Here is a 17,398-nt window from a genome sequence, read left to right as displayed (position 1 = left end):
GAATATCACTTCACTGTCCTTACAGTTGAGTTTCATAATGTTATGTGGAAATGCCACAGGCACAGGATTAGTAAGGATCATGGGAAAGATTGATGCAGAAAACAATGTATTCAAATCCTGATTGAGAGTCTTTCCAATGTGTGCACTATTTCAGATTGACCCAAAGGTTTACATTTCACCAAGACAACAACACCAAGCATATGCCACCATGAAAACACTGGAGGGACTCAGCGTTGAATCCAGTTGAGCTTCTTTGAGACCTAAAAATGCCAGCTCGGTCATCCTGGCTGACAGACCTGAACATTTCTGCCAAGAACAGTGGAAGAAACTTGCAATGAAGGGTGTGCCTCGCTTGTGGGACCATTCTCCAGAAAACTGAGGCTGTCATCGCTGCCAAAAGTGTTGTAACCAAGTACTAATTGTAGAGTCTGAGCACTTATGTAAATAAGATTTCTTTTTTAGAGCCTGAAAGAAACCTAAATGTGGAACACTTGGAAAAAGTCTGAAAACTTTTCATCTATGTAAAGCATGTATGGATGGGGTTATACACATTTGACACTAGCAGAAATATTATATGGATGGGGCAAAAACTACTGGGAATTGTTTTCAGTCTCTTTGGAAAGCTTTTTTACAGTCTTGGGATCACCGCCAAGCCAATCAAATTTAATCACACTCAAGTGGGCTTTGTTTGATTATTTTTGCAGTGGATTAAAGCATTTACTCCCATTTGGCTTCAGACAGACCAGTGGACCAATACAGTTTGTACCAAGTAGTGTTGACAGGTAGAAATAAGTGCATTAAAGGTTCAGCAAGTTTATTTTATTGTGATATATTGGACATATTGATAGATGTTATGGAATGATGCCAATCCTGTATACCAGAGGGAACTGGTGTGTGTGTGTATATGTCTGTATGTGGGAGCCTCTTGAGGCGTGCGCATACACACAATAATGCAGAGATTAACATTTTATGACCTGTTATAGTTATCCTTGATGCTGAATCTGTTCATGAATCCAAACATCTGGAGTTCATATAAGCAAAAGTATGTGCACACACACACACAACTTTTCCCCAGAGGTATGTGTTAGATAAGATATTGACCTGCGCTGATCCCATCTGGGAAATGCTTTAATTTCCACTGTAACAGTTTTTAGGAGGCAATCAGTCTGTGTCAACAAGCTTCGAACAAAGTCTCGTATTTTGTCTTTCCGACGACAAGGGAAGAGTGTAGTAGGTATCCTTCAACTGAGTGAAATACAGATTAGAGACTAAGACTGAATCAGGGGTTGACTGATGCTTTATGTGTCCTGTTTTCCTTTTATTTTGTGGAATTCTGCATGAGATAAAAACTCGGTCGAGGACATTTTAAGCATTTACTGTACCATATGAGGACTTATCATGCATATCAACTAACAAACGCGATTATTTTGTAGTTTTCCAAAAGTTTTTCGATGATATGTGTGCTTTTTGAATGAAACCTAAAAATCACCTCTTCTCTTTTAATCTGCAAGTGTCTGCAAAAAGTAAGTGATCAAGTTTGTAAAGAAACGAACAATCAAATACAAACTGCTGCAAGTAGGTCGACATAATTGCGATAAATGCATATATTTGTCTCTACTTTGGCCAAGCCCTTCTCTGCGGGCGAAATAACTCCAGCTCAATAAACTGTGAAAGCCCTCCCTGTGTCTCTGGATGCTGGGTGTGGTCAGCTCTGGCTGGGCAGGATATTCAGGCTTATGTGAGTGACCGCAGACTGGACAGAAAGACATGCAGGGATGCAGGACTCGACTTACAAACAAGCAAACAAACAAAAAGAACGATCCAAACTCTTACAGATATGCAATTATACAATGAATACATTTTCCATAATTTTGTTATCCTTTAACTCTAAAATCCATACACTCACCCATCATCTCAATCACCCTGCAGTTGTTTATCTCTCAAGATCACTTTCACTCTTCTATATATTTATCTCTTCTCTCTTTCTGTAAATGACTAAATATCTTCCCTCCTAATGGCTTCACTCATATAATGGTATGCCAATTAGAGCCCGCTAATGACCGATTAAAAAATGATCATGTACTTTTAGCTGCTAGGACAAATTAGTGCTGTCGTTCTGCTAATATCCATTCTGCCTTCAAAAAGGCCTTATTAACCTTAATTTTTAATCAGCTCCATTCACATCAAAGGACAAATTAGAAGAAAGGATTGTGATTTTTTTGTTGATTAGTGATGCTTATATGAATCCATGTGCTGTAAATAGACCTGGTTAAAGAGAGGAATGGGAAATGAGGTGTTATGGCTCGGAAGACCCGCTTTTTTCTCGTGACAGTTTGAGCATGATGAGTAATTTAAGATTTTAATTATTCGGTAGATGATGATAGCAACAGCATTATATTGCTCTCCTAATCCTCCATGCACTCACGGAAATAGGAGTGTCGAGGCAGAGGTGTTCAACTGTTGATACCGACCTCTCGGTAGCAAAAGTTAATAAAGCGATTAAACTCATTTTCTTTATATGTAAACAAGTCTTGGCTGCAGTAGCTGAAGCTACTCTAATGGTCCTGTCAGACTGTGCTACTGTGGTGCATTGGGCTAAGAGCTGATGTTAACATACTCGAGCTCATTATGAAATGTTAATATCCATCCATTAGGTATACCACTTCATCCTTTTGAGCAGGGGTTTTCAACGTTTTTCAGGCCAGGGACCCCCAAACTGATGGAGAGTTGGAGCAGGGACCCCCCTACTATTTATATGGCATACAATTGTGTTTTATATTTAATTAGGCCTAGTGCCGTGTATAAACATAGCTACTCTGTTATTGTACATTCAATACTAAGCTATTTAAATAATACTAAGGTTAATATATTCATGTTTTTATTTTAAACATGTGCAAGGTACAAGGTGGCCGTGCCACTGCCATTTATAAACAAACATCTTGCATACAACACTGGTCTATTCAAATAATCCACAGATTTTAACTTTAAACATGCATGTAGATGGGACAATGAATCCTCAAACCATCTGTTAATGGCATACGTTTGCACACAATTTGTGAGAAAAAACTGTTTGGAAAAAAAAAAGTTAAAAATCGTCTTATCAACCAAAGATTTCGCGACCCCCCCGCAGTACCTCCGCGGACCCCCTGTTGAAGACCTCTGCTTTAGAGGTTAGGAGGAAGCCCAAGCCAATCCCATCTGATTTTACAGGGTATCCTTGGACAGGATGCCAGTCCATCACATACTAAAGCCTACTCAGATATTTTGCTTTGAACTATATCAAATTGTTGACTTAATGATGATGCATGGTGAAATGTTAGAATCTCCGTCAAAGTTTGTTGCCATTCATATGCTATTGTCCAACTGAAACGTGACAAGAGGACAGAGAGCGTTAGTTTCACAGGTTTAGCCTGTTTCCATTGCATCACAAAGAAGGAAACTAGACAATGTCTCTCATCGTCAATCTAATGTTCCATGATTACTCACACGAAATATGTTCCTTTAATTACTGTACAATAGTGAGACAAATAGATCCTCGTGTTGCACCTTTAATGCAAATTGCAAGTTGGGTGTCAGTTTGTTTGTACAGGGCAGAGAGACGCGCAGCAGGTCAGACATTAAAATGACTCTGCCACATTGTGCGCTTAGAGATAATAATAAATGTAGGGTTATGTCCCGTGGCATTTAATACATTTTAAAGATATTTTGATCGAATAGTTAACAACACAAAATAATTGAGAGCAATAATAGCATATAGATTCAAGAGAAGTAAAGAAAGCAGAGTGAGGACAGGTGCCTAGGCATTAAGGGAGAATACCCAGCAATATAAACATACTTCAGCATAATTAAGGTGATGACTCAGGGTCGACAAAGCCAACCCTATATGTAAATATTATTCTATTTCTTAACTTAAAGAAAAAGTGTGAGTCTGTCTCTCAAGCCCATAATGGGAGTTGGTTCAACAAGAGGGGAGGCTGTTAACTGAAGGAATTCTCTCCCAGACTACTGAAATTCTCTGGAACATTTGAATCCGCTGAAGGCTTTTCAGGGGAAATATTTGGACCCTAACTGTAAGGAATTGTAATTGTCCAGACAAAACATAATAAATGCATGGGCTGATTATTTAGCAACAATCAAATGTTAAACATTCCTAATTTGACGGTATTGCATAGGTAAGAAAAGGCAGTCTAACTGTAGAGACTCGTTTCATGTGTATGTTAAAGTCCAAGGTCTCTCACAATATCGTTGAATTTGGATGTGTTCTCAACCGTGATTCAAACTCTTCAAACAGAAAATCTCCGTTTTATTCAATCATTTTAGAAGTAAAGGTGAGAATGGATATAAGTCTACACTTGGCAAACAATTCTAGATAAAGAGTGGGTTTTTTAAGTGAGTGTATGTGCTATGTGGTACATAGCCTTTCAATGAGGATAGATTGATCACACTCGATATGGAAGCATAAATCATGGGGAAAACTCCCCTTGCACAGTCTTGCTGGGATGGTTTCCAAAAGACAGGTTGAAGGTGTAGATGCAGCTGTTCTTGTCCTTAGCTCAAAGAGCTCAACCGGACAGAACTGCAGTGGGTTAACAAGGATGCCTTTTTGGCACCAATGTGTTTCAACTGCTTTCTGAAGAGGGCTATACCTTCTCTGTCAGAGGATAATCAATGTTGAGTGTTCTATGCACTGAGACTTTAGCATTGATAGCTAGATATGAATTTGTGTGGGTTTTGGCTTGTTTACTGAACAAAATAATAATGGAATTGTTTGTTTAAATGTGATTCCAGGATTTTCTGACAGGCACCGGCTATAATGAAATTTCTTCTCATATGCTGTGCAGTCAGATGACGTAAACCTGAAAGAACCTGAAAAAAAAAAGATCAGAGAACTTATAAGCAAACTTATGAGGAAATACTCTTAGCTGTTCACATTCTAATAAACCTGAAAAAGATCAATTGTAGGATGAAGAGAGGGTTTGTGTTTGTATTTGTATCTTGAGAAAAGCCAATTGAGACTAATGTAGAATTAAAGGCAGAATTTTAACGTCTACATGATAATTAAAGTCACCCATTATAGTGACTTTATCTGTAGTCAGCAGTGATTAAACTGAGTGAAAATGAGAATTCAGACAGAAACTGAAAATATTAATTACTCTGGGTCCTCTTTATCTTGGTCAATCCTCGCATCCCTACCTGGTGTCTCAGGCTTATTTTCTAGATTTTATGACAGACAGATGAAGACACACACACACACACACACCTACAATCAAAGCAGGGAGGCCATTATTGGAACCATTATTGGCTATACTGACACAGCCAGTGCAGATGCTATCTGCGTAATGAATATCCTAAACACAGGCAGTGTAATTAAGTGACTTCAGTGTGCTTGCACTCTCAGCCAGGTAGAAGAAAAAGCAAGAGAAGGCAGAGCAGAAGCCTCTTCATCCAACAATCTGTGCACATTTTAGAGGGATGGACATTTCTTACAATGTGTCCTTTGCCCGTATTGCTGACTTGTACACACAACTCCCAGATTTTATCTGGTTCATTTAAAACACATTAGGCTGTCAGAGTGCTGTTAGGGCCCTGCGATGAGAGAGAAGCCGGCTTATATCTAATGATGTGATGGAGCCCCGACTCCTCCCTGCCCACAGGAAACTCTCTCCAGCCTGATAAGAAAGCAGAGAACACTACTCAAGCAGCAAAGACACCCTCCCCGACATTTTCCCGGCAAGCTGCTGACTAAATGTTCACAGTTATTGTAATGCAGAGTTAACTGTATGGCTCAAAGTGTTTTCCTTCTTGGCTTTTGTCATTTTCAATCTCTGAGTCTCGATATATAAGATTGGCAAAAACCTCTCAAGTTACTTCACCTTTATTTGGAATGACAAAATGGAACTTAATCCACCCGTACATGATTTATAGTGATATATTATTTAAATTTAAACTGCTGTGATAGACATTATACTACATTTAGTAATTTAGTAGACACTTTTTTATCAAAGTGAGGAAAACATTCAAGCTTCAGTACTGTAAGAAATTCCAGCACAAGCATTAAGTGCTAAATCTCTTCAAAGGAACAGAGTAGAACAGATACAGAAGTGCTAAACAAGTGCAAGTTCGGCAGGTTAGAGTGTTAGAGATGTTAAGAGAGGAGGTGTTGTCTTCCGAAATGTGTTAAGAGATTATCGAAGGCATATGGGATGTACCTGTTCCAATAGCATTTTGCTTTTGTTGTAGCCGCTCCACCACAGTGGAGCCACAAGTTTGAAAAGTCTGGACGGAGACTGCCTTGAACTAGATGTTGTTTCTGAGCTCTTCTTCCAGACTGTTATGTCTCCAACAGTCTTTCATCAGGTTTTTCCTTTCTTCTGCATAGACTTCATATAGAGCATGCTTCTGACGACAAAGCAAGCCTCGTCTACCCTGAGCTCACTGCAGTATAGCTGTGCAGACATTTGGCCTGCTGTGCTCCTAGTTATCGACTTTAATAGGGCTAGACATGGCTGCCTATTATTAGAAGATATACAGCTCTCTCTATAAATAGCCCAGGTGATTTTGACTAGACAGCTCTCACATAAACTTCCTCAGGGAATTAGCACTCACACACATACACAGTTTGCTGCTGTAGAGAACAGTTGGATCTTTCGTCAAGAAGAAGACTGTGATCTCCAAGAGGGAGAGGTGCGATTATATAGCTCACCACGCATTGCTAACAAGCTGCCAGGCAGGAAGTCAGCTTTTAATATGGGTCTTCTAATATCCCTCTCCACTCTTCCAGATCATTCGCTTTTTCACATCTACTGTGCGGATGGATACAATCTATATCCAGGCAATATGCAGCAGACACTCAATAAGGTGCCGCCAATTTGTTTCACTGATCTGAAATCAGTTGGAATTCCAGCATGGAAGAAAGCAGATTTTTTAGAGATGGTTACTGGCTGATTAGAGATGCAATCTCTGTCAACCTCGGAAATACAGTGAGGTAGATATCTCAAAATATGTGTAGGATTTCTGTATGTTAGGTAAGCTTACTGCATGCATGAGATACATTTACATGATGACTTACAGTTACTGCTTCTTTAACGGTAGCACAGAGTAAGGGGGGGGGGGGGGGGGGGGGGGAGGGCAGTCACCGGGGGCAAACGCTGTACACATTCAGAAAGCTGTGATTCAGAGGGCATCTGTTGTATTGTATTGTTTTTTATAATGTTTAGCTATGTATGTTCTAATTTTGTTCTTCTGCATTCTGCCCAAGATGTAAACTCTGGTTCCACACTTTATGTTTGCTTGTTGTAGGTGTGCTGCAGGTCAGCGGGATGCGTATATACACGTCTGCGAATGTTGAGGCAGTCAACGGGACAGATGTTCGCCTAAAGTGCACATTTCAGAGTTCGTCTCCCATCATCCCCAATACTGTCGTCATATCCTGGACCTTTAGACCCCTTGGACCAGGCCGAGAGGAGTCGGTGAGTCCCTGTGTCTGCATGTGTGCAATAAAAAATTAGATCAAAAGCTCACATCTCCCTTGCTGTGTCAGGGAGCATCCACCCCCTCAGCCAGCTGAAAGAGCAGTTGGTGAGTCACGACACTTCCTGTAGAGTATCTATGTTTTCATACCTGTACTTGTGCATATTGAGAATAGACAGAATAAGAAGCAGCAGGTCTGGGTAAGTCTGGGCTCATAGCTTCAGGAATAAAATCCTTCCTTCCCCAACAGCAGCAGCATCAGTTTGATAACTTTTTTATCCAATCTGTGGCATTCAAATCTTTCATTGCCATTGTTGCTTCAACCAAATATACCCATCAATTTCACTTCTAGGTGTTCCACTACCAGCAGCGAGCATATCCTCCTGTGGAAGGCATCTTCAGGAAGCGCATTCTTTGGGATGGGAATATCGCGGGCTCTGATGCCTCCATCATAATTCGACAGGTCAAGTTTACCTACAACGGCACCTACATCTGTCAGGTGAAGAATCCACCTGACGTCCATGGTGCGGTGGGAGAGATTCGACTCCGTGTTGTCACTACAGGTCAGCAGACGGATTTTCTCACAATTTATTTCACCATATTATGTGAATTGCATGTTAATTTAAAGAGTATGAGAAACACAAGTCCAGCAAAGGTGACTTCCAAAAAGGAGAAAAGGATCTAAAACACAAGCACAAGAACACAGCTGAGATTGAGATTTACAGACTACTGTAAGGGTCAGGAAAACAGATATGAACCTATGAAGCTAATTAGTGTGAATCAGACAACCACAGCGTTTGTTTCAGTTATCCAGTCATTTCCTGGAAACTGGATTGCACAAGGATGTTCAGCCTGTTCAGCTAAGTCAGATTCCAATCATAAGGAACAGAAACACTCAATTCAAAGGGTACTATGAACTGTGTAGGGAAGAGCTTGACAACTGTTAATCACATAACATTAAGTTGAATGACAACAAAACAAAATGACAAAAAACAGGCAGATTTATTGTCATGTCATTCTTGATTGAGATTTTAAGAATGTTCAAAACTCCCAAAAATTCTCTAATACCTTTTGAAACAAGCTTGCTAACATTAAAACGAGTCTTTTAGCAAGATAAGGTATTTTGTCTGGAACTAACTGCAAAGTTTTTGCTTTTAGTGATAAAATTATTACAGCGGCAGTAATATTCATGTTAGGTAATTTGGTGATCAGCATTATTCATTGAGAAAGGGCTTTCTGGGTTTGGTGCTGCAGACCATGGAAACTACACATTTTGATGTTAGACAAAATGAAGAATTTTGCCATTTTTTGTCAGTATACTCAGTCCTCTTCATGCACGTGTCTCCCTGTCACTTACAGCCTCTTTCTCCGAACTTCTCCTTCTGACCTTGGCGATCGGAGGCGGTATCGCTGCTGTCGTCATCCTCCTCATCATCATTGTTTACTGCAGGAGATGCAAAAGGAGGCAGAGACAGAGACACCCGGAGGAATGTGAAGAGCCTCCCCGCAAAGAGAGAAAAGACCCCACTGCGTGGTAAGAGAAAGCAAAAGACAGCGGCATCGAGAAAGGAGCGGAGGAGTCACACACTATCTCTCTTGTTCACGGGGGGACTCTCGGGATCTGGGCATGTGGTGCTCCCTCTTGGGGCCAGGGGCTCTCTTCCTACTGGATACTTCACTTTCTTCCTTCTTCTCCACCTGGGGCTTTCGGATCCCAGATTTGGAAAAAATAACAGGCAGCTGTCATTAAGCAGAAATAAATGAAAAATGTGCCTTTGAATAGAAATCTATAGCTACTGAACTTTAGCCAGACTGCTGTATAACCTCTAATGTATCATGTGCCATTCAGTTTTGGAGAGAAACAACTGTTTTATCAGTTCATCTTTTCCTGTTCAGCTAAATGGGCTTCCAGACACATTTCCTGTTTAGAGTAAATGTTTTGATGATATAGATGTAGAACAATGGTGTATTCTTGCTGTTTACTTCCCTACTAATACGTTTGGAGACCCAAATGAACCGCTGCAGTGCAAGACAAATGTTTGGTATATTATTTCAAGAAACAACAGAAACATTGGAACAATGAAGTTTCCACAGAATCTTTTATTGATCGCTTCAAGAACAGGAACATTGTAAAACCCAACACAAAGCTCTAAGCAACCCTCATTTTGATGTTCCTATATGCCAGCTGTCTGATCCAATTTCTTGAGGTTTATCTGAATCTGCAGCATTCTGGTTTACGTTTCTCTTTTGTTTCACTACTGAAGTTATGTTACTGTATGTGACAGATCTATTGGCTGTTGTATGATAACGGATGTGCAATCACATAATCAAACCCAATGATGAGCACTTGTTGGAAACAGATGATGTTTACTGTATTTTGGTACAGTATTTTGCCAACACAAGCACAAAAATGTCTAATTTCAATCGATCGATTCAGTGTTTATGTCATTGTCAAAAATATCATTATTTACAGTTTCTAATGGTCTGTAGTCTGTTTCAAACAATAAGGTCAGAAACATCTTTTTGGGGCATGTGAGACTTCTTTCACTCTTTCTTGGGTTTTCAGATCTTTCTGTAAAAAGGTGCCGTAACCATAAAAACCTGTGGTGTCATAATCCCTTAAGCCTAAGGAGAAGCTGACAACTTTTTTTGGTTTCATCTCGGTGAATCTGTTTAATTCAGACTTCAAACTAAACCTTTTGTCCGATCATTTGGTGAAGTTAACCCTGATCAGATCAGTAAACAGATGAGATTTTGATCCAAACTTTGTACTCAACTTGGGATGACTGAGCCCAGTTTGATGCTAACCCTATGTCCCTTCTGCTGTGTGTTTGTGTCCGCTCGTCTTTGTCTGCCCCCGCCGTGTGTGGCTTATGCACATGCGTGACCATCAATGACTCATCAATGTGTCCCACATGAACGCATATCCCTGTGTGTATGTCTCCTTCTCCTGTCTGTGTGCGTGTGTGTGTGTCCCAGTCACCCATCAAGGGCCATCCACCCAGGGGCGTGGCACCAAATTTGGGGCCCCAGGAACAACCACTACCATGCATATTTGAACCAACATCGACCCTATGTTAGGCTTTTGGGACACTTGTATAGGCTAATAGTCATTATGAAAATAAATACATTTAAGACAAATATGGCTTCTATTTCACAATTATGTGGTAGCCAACAAAATGAGAGATTATTTTTTTAATTATTTGACTTCGGCTGCTATCAGGGCCGTAGCCAGGATTTAGGAATAGATGAGCTTCATGATGCGCGCGCTATGCGTGCGCCGAAATTTTTACAATATATATATATATATATATATATATTTTAAATTATATAGTTTTTAATATATAGCAGTGTTGCACATTGAGGCTAGTAGCAAAATAAACCATTATAATGTAACAAGAACCCATAGCTAAAAAGAACCTGATTATTTCCCAATGCAAGCCTATACAAATGTTTGGTACAAGCAAAGGCCATTTGGCCAGGCATAGAGTAAGGCTAACTAACCAATATAAAAAATAGAGTTAAATATAGATGGATAGATGCATATTGTAGGCTATAGCTGTTGCTAAACAACCTATAAAGATTTATGGGCTATATTGAATTCATTACTAAATTAGATGTGAAAAATTGTCTCCAGCCTACATAAATGTGCATTGCTATTACAAGGTGCTTCTCTGCTTCTTTATTCACGAACCATACATGACATCGATATAACAATCATATCATTCTAAAGAGCTCGAGCTGAGCTTTCCGTCAGTATATAGCAATCGCCGCTGCACTGCAGAGTGGCCGAGGAAATCGTTCGTCAAATTCGTCTAATTTTTCTATTACTGATTACTGCTATGCAGCTACTATGTTGACGGTACTTTTCTCACCGACTACGGAGCGCACACACGTGTTACACACCGTTGGAAAGGGCAGAAACAGACCTTTCAAATGGTACCACGCAGTCACACATTCACTAAAGTCATGTAAACACAAACGTCAATTGAAACGTGTATGCGAAAACCGAGATTAAATAAATAAATAAATAAAAAATCCCTGAAAATTACCGAGGTCCAGGCCTCGCTTTCCTCATAGCTGGCTACGGCTATGGCTGGTATCACAGTGGTATGCAACGGAATGTGAATGGGATAATCAGTTACTGTAGGCTGTAATTTTGACATTTGGGCTCACCTTTCTTGGGAAAGAAATCAGTAAGCAGTTGCTTTCCTTCATTTTGTCTCTCTTGCCTTTCTTTTCTTTTCTGAAAGCCTGATTTTTTTTTTTTTGGATGACATCTTTCATGTGCCGGCTGCTGGGTTTAATGCCTAATAATGAAGTGAGTGAAATTTATGGCGCATGTACAATCAAAAGTCCGCCAGAGGGCGGACTAAACCAATGCGCACTAATAATGGGGGTGTCTGAAATAGATTATAGCCTATTTGCAGGCTGGGATATACATTTCAACAGATGTATTTCCAGAGAACATTGGGTTTTTATAAATTACCAACATATATTGATATTATTTAAAAAATAATTTTTAAAAAACGAAAGAAGAAGAAAATTTCCCTTAGGGCCCCCCCTGTAGGCTGGACCCTGTGAATCAGTCTGACTTTTCCCCCTGTTCGACGCCGCTGCCTGCATCCACCTCTACCTATCAGAGACATCTCTAGAGATTGACAGTTCAGATGGCATGACCTCAGATCCCAGCCCTCCAGACTCGAGCTCCTTAGAGGAGGAGGGTCCTAGCTCAGATGACGACGGTGGGGACGACTCCGACTGAAGAGGTGGTGACAGAACAGAGAGAAAAAGGCACTGATGTGAAGTAAGCCAGGGAAAGAAGCCCAGGTGGCTTCCATGGATCCCACTCTTCTTCAAAGTAGTGGTTGCTGCTGTGACGAACACAAGCACACTGTTCAAGAATGTGAGGAAAACCTTTCCTAACAAGAACAGAGAAATTCAATCTTCTGATGCAAAGCAAGGCTTTGAAATTGGATCAGAGGTACAGTAACCTTACTGTTGAGTGGGATGAGAGGCGTTATTATGTGTTTAAGTTGGATAAGACTTGAATTAAACAACTGGGCTTATAAACCAAATGTCCTTGTAATCCTAAATATGACCTGGCTGCTATCTGGGATGGAAAAAGGGTTCTATTCTTTTCGATAACTGTCTGCTGGTTTAGACATGGATGTCATGTTTATGGTATGAAAGTCAATAGCCAAATCGGCAGGTAAGCTAGAGAATTCATTGAAGATATTGGGATATATGCAGGCAAACTGAAAAAGGTTTCGGCTGTCACGATGAGCCATCACAGATCTGTAGCCGACAGCCTTTGCAGTTTTTCTCCGTGAAACAGTCTTGAATCATGCGTGGGATCATCTTTCATGCAGTAGTTATTTTCTTACAGACAAAAGACGTTTAATAATGTAAGTCATGATTTTTTTTTTTCAGTTATGCACTCCATTATAAGAGATGGGCACTTAATTAAAAGGAGCTTTCACTCCCACATGTAAGCCAAGTTACTTTTACTGTGTCACAGCAAAGTCCTTGAGTAGAAAACAAAAAAAAGAGAAAGAATATTATGTTTCTGTCATTAAACCTTAAGGCCTAATTCTTGATCAGTGAGTAGGCAATCACACACAGGCACCTGCCCTGATAGCCATGTGGGAACATGCAGTCAGATCTGAAAACCCTTTGATTGTAAAATGTCCTTGAAAGACTGTTTCTCCTCTCCATGCGCATGTGAATGCATCTTTTCCACTAACAAATGATTGTAATGCCTCTTTTATCCTTGTATGGCAAAATATTTGACTAATGTTTGATATGTTTATAGATTTTATAGAATCTTTTGTGTTTTGTGTCCTTGTTTTTTTTAGATTTTGTCAGAAATATTTTATCACATTGTGCAAATCTGTCACGTTTGTATTTGTAATAGAGCTTTTATATAAAAAGAAAAAAAAAAGGCAAAACAAGATTTTCTAATAAAAATTACTTTAAGTCGATACCACATTGTCTTACGAAATTTCTCCACATAAAGGTGATGCAGGCAGAAACCGTTTGGCACGTGAAATAAATAATCTCACAAAAAACTTGTTGACATTGCTAATCTGTTATGTAAGAGGGTAATCTTGTTATACGGCATTTATTATGCATCATTACCTTTAATGCACCACCTCCAGTTGTGTGTTTACGGTGTGTCTGTCTGCAGAGCTCTTCAAATGTTTACCTGTAAACATTGCTGCAGTGGATGTCTGTTTAATTTGTTGGTTGGATGTGCTTACTGCTGCATTTGTTACTTCAGTCTTGGTTTGCCTGTTTGATGAATGTTCACTGTTCATGACCACGAATATGTTCCTCTTTGTGTGTGTGTGTGTGTGTGTGTGTGTGTTTGTGTGTGTGTATTGATCAAAGTCTGCCCCGTGGATGCAGCTTTAGTTACTAAGTGACAGAACTTGAGTGTGTGCATGGGTGTACAGAAGGTGGTTTTACTCACACTATAGGCAGAGCCGAGATGGACAAGAGACTGTTTATGCAAGCTAAAGGATTGCATTTTGCTATCGTGAAACCGTGGGTAATGAACTGATAAAACAACAATAAAATTGCTAGATTATATTGTATGTATCATCACAGCTTTCTTTAATATCTCTTTTTAGCAATTAATTTGGCAAGAACTGTGGCATATTGTTCAGTAATTACTTTTAAATGTGGAGATTTACATAAAGATTTTTTTATGGCAATACTCAGAAACAGTTTCACTTTCCATCCATCCATATTCTTGACTGCTTAATCCAATACAGCGCCGCAGGGGGGCTGGAGCCTATCCCAACTGCCATTGGGCGAGATGCAGGGTACGCCCTGGGCGGGTCACCAGTCAGTAGCAGGGCCACACAGAGACAAAGAACTATGCATGCTCACACTGACTCCTAGGCTTACTTTGAAGTAACCAATTAACCTGACATGCATGTATTTAGATAGTGGGAGGAAGCCAGAGTACCCAGAGAGAACCCACGCATACACCGGAAGAAGAACATGCAAACTCCATACAGAAAGGCCTTGACTGGGAATCGAACCAGGAATCCTGATGGTGAGGTGAGGTGATGGTGCAAGCCACCACACCACCGTATGACTTTCTCTGCAAATGTACCTTTTCTCAATTGATAGCATACTCTATTGTTGTATAAACTTAACCAATTAGTTTATAATATCTTACTTACTTTGCAATGCCTAAACATAACCAATCCCTTTTTAAACTTAGTAAATGAACTTTAATGCCAAAACCTTGTCAGCTACTTTTGAAATATAATCCTAGCCAGTTACTGTTTAATGCCCAAACCTAACCTGTGGGGAAATGTGGCGAAAATACTGGTCAGGTGAGTACAAACTTGGATCTATTCTTCAACAGTCATATATGTACTTTGAAATGCAGATTTTCTCACCCACTAAATGTGATAATCACGATTTAGCAAAAGCTTCATGAAATGCCTGGCAAATTTGCGCTCCAAGACATCACTCAATAGATTAAAGTTAGGGAGAGTTTCATGAACCTCTGTGAGAATCCATTGATAGACAAGAATGCAATGCAACACACTCATTGCTGAGAAAATAAGCTATTACTCCTTTCTTGTAACAGGTGTTGTATTCACGACCAAGCCATTCCACAAGATAAAAAACGAGGCAAGTGTTGGCAGTTAATCTCACATCTCTGTCAATGAGGCTCTTCCCAAAATCAATTGAGCGTCCACTTATTCCTTAATCCCTCCAACCTTGATGGTGTGGTGTTGCCTCTACACATTATCTATATATTGTACATGTCCTCCACTAATAGTGTGCATATGCAACATATTGTAACAACATATTGTTACTAATATGTAACAATCATGGCACAAGATTGTTAACTTCAATTCAAAAAGCATGAATCTGGTGTCTATGAGCTACTTTGTGGCAATGCTACAAAATGCCATGAAGACAGATAGATGTTCACAAAAAAACAATAATAAAATGTCTGATAAATGTATCAAAACATTGCAAAGGCTTTCTTAAAGAGCAAAGTTTTAGGCAGGGATTTGACAGCAGTTAAAGACTTGATGAGCCTGATTTGATTGGACAAAGAGTTCCATAACATGGGGGCTCTAATGGGAGAGGCCTGATCTCCCTTTGTAACAAACTGCGTTCTAGGAATAGTGCAAGAAGGCAAGCACAGGTGTGAAGTGTTCCTGGCTTTTCGCCCCAATAATGAGTCTGATTGCAGCATTTTGAACCAACTGGAGATGGTGAATTGGGACCCTGGCTGAGTATAACAAAGTACAGTTGTCAAGGTGAAAATAGATAAAATCTTGCATAACTTTTGACAAGTCACCACTTGAAAGAAGTTACCTGAATTATCAAATCAAATCAAATCAAATCAAATTTATTTATATAGCACATTTCATGTACAAACATGGGGCCCGCATTCCAGACCCTCCCTAAATATACTGAACAGAAAATCAATGAAAACCTGTTTAACTGTCCAAATTGACATGTCTGTATAGCATAGTTCTTAGTTTTTTAACGTGATTTAGAAAAGAATTGTCTAATACATATGTTTACTTTTAACTTTAGATGCAGTCATCACTGTTGCTGCCTCTCCAAACTTCCCCACGTCCTCCTGATGATTAAAGGGAACATGTGGTTGAAGAGGCTGATGGTTGTGTGTACTTTTTTGTTTTACTCTACAGCAGAGAAAGTTTTAACTTAACTTCTGGGAGAAATGTTCTCACCAAGTTCTTGTTCATGACTCACTAAATGTCTGACCATTCTCTAACACAATATGTTCATTATTGCAACACACATAAAACATTTATTCAAGGACCACAGTAACATGGGTTTTGTTTGAAAAGGGAAAGAATGGAAACTTGGGAACAAAGAAGAAAAACGGATTTTAGACCGTCATGAAAGTTTCTTACTTGTTCTTTTTTTCTTCTTCTCATTTTTCTGCATTCCACACCTTAGAGATGGGTGGTACCTGGCACAGTAATGTGGAGAGATACTAAATTCCTTTGCACATGCATACACACAAAAACTTGGGCATGGCATGACAAGTTGAACAAATGAAAGAAATGAAAGCTACCTTCCTGGTTTGGGATATATCACTCAATGTTAAAGCTAAACTGTAATATGGATTTAATGGATTAATCTAAAAGGTGGAGAGTCATCTTCATTCTCACTGAGTTGAACAAAGAAAGATCTCCTAACCGTTGAGAGTACTGTATGTGTTGCTCGCGTGTATTGGTGAGTAGCAAATGCAGGTTTTCATCAACTTCTCAGTGCATTTAAAGTGATAAAAAAGATTGTGAGACTCCCATGTTTTTGAGTGGTGGATAATGGTGACATGCACCGTCTGGCCCCAACAATTTGAAATCACCTTTATTAGCCCCCACCAGTGTTGACAACAGAAGAACAGGCCTCTTGTGCAGAGACGCCAGAAAGCCCGTGATCAGGGAGAGCTCTCATTGTGACTTTCAGGATTTCAGCTGAAACTGAGACCAAGTTACTGTAACCTCACAGAGAGCTCTTGTATTCACACACACAATACATCACACAATGTGATGGGATGTGTATGTGTGGGAACCTACCTAGGCAAGAGGCAAAAGACTGTACTCAAGCAGACTGTAAAGTATAGTTTAGAGAATATAGATGTGTGGAAAGCAGGTGCGGTGGTCAGCCCAAGGTAAATGCTGTAATCTTGCGTCAGCACAAAAAAGGATGCAGTATCCCTGTGCCACTGATAGATCAGTTACGTTGTGTTGTTAATAAATACATCAAATACATTGTACTTGTGAATGGCTGCAGGAGGAGGAAACATGTGACCTACGGGAAAAAAATAAATCTCTTCAATACACAAATCTTATTGTCCGTGCTTCTTAACGAAATTACTTTGATGGGTTTCTTTGTATATCAGATGTTATTC

At 39.7% G+C, this 17,398-nt stretch overlaps 2 protein-coding genes across 4 annotated transcripts in view; one reads left to right on the top strand and one right to left on the bottom strand.

The window, feature by feature from the left end:
* The window catches only part of LOC142388548 (myelin protein zero-like protein 2), a 31,319-nt gene extending 14,003 nt beyond the window's left edge, over positions 1 to 17,316 (top strand). Inside the window, exons 2-6 of one of the 3 annotated variants that reach the window (XR_012770314.1) lie at positions 7,300 to 7,469; positions 7,823 to 8,033; positions 8,830 to 9,004; positions 14,424 to 14,536; positions 16,051 to 17,316. Coding sequence is in view for 2 of the 3 variants with exons in the window: in XM_075473945.1 (XP_075330060.1) it covers positions 7,300 to 7,469; positions 7,823 to 8,033; positions 8,830 to 9,008 (560 nt within the window). In the remaining variant the exon portion in view is untranslated. Of the gene's footprint in view, positions 1 to 7,299; positions 7,470 to 7,822; positions 8,034 to 8,829; positions 14,155 to 14,423; positions 15,336 to 16,050 lie in introns of those variants that run through there. The other 2 variants (XM_075473946.1, XM_075473945.1) reach the window with 2 other exon arrangements.
* LOC142388547 (apolipoprotein A-I-like) overlaps positions 1 to 17,398 on the bottom strand; it is a 282,451-nt gene that overhangs the window by 139,904 nt on the left and 125,149 nt on the right. The gene's annotated exons all lie outside the window — the stretch shown is intronic.

The sequence above is a fragment of the Odontesthes bonariensis genome, chromosome 9 (assembly GCF_027942865.1).
Source record: "Odontesthes bonariensis isolate fOdoBon6 chromosome 9, fOdoBon6.hap1, whole genome shotgun sequence".
NCBI classification, from domain to species: domain Eukaryota; kingdom Metazoa; phylum Chordata; class Actinopteri; order Atheriniformes; family Atherinopsidae; genus Odontesthes; species Odontesthes bonariensis.
The sequence above is the reverse complement of the archived record's forward strand: the minus strand, read 5'-3'. Positions and strand labels throughout refer to the sequence as shown.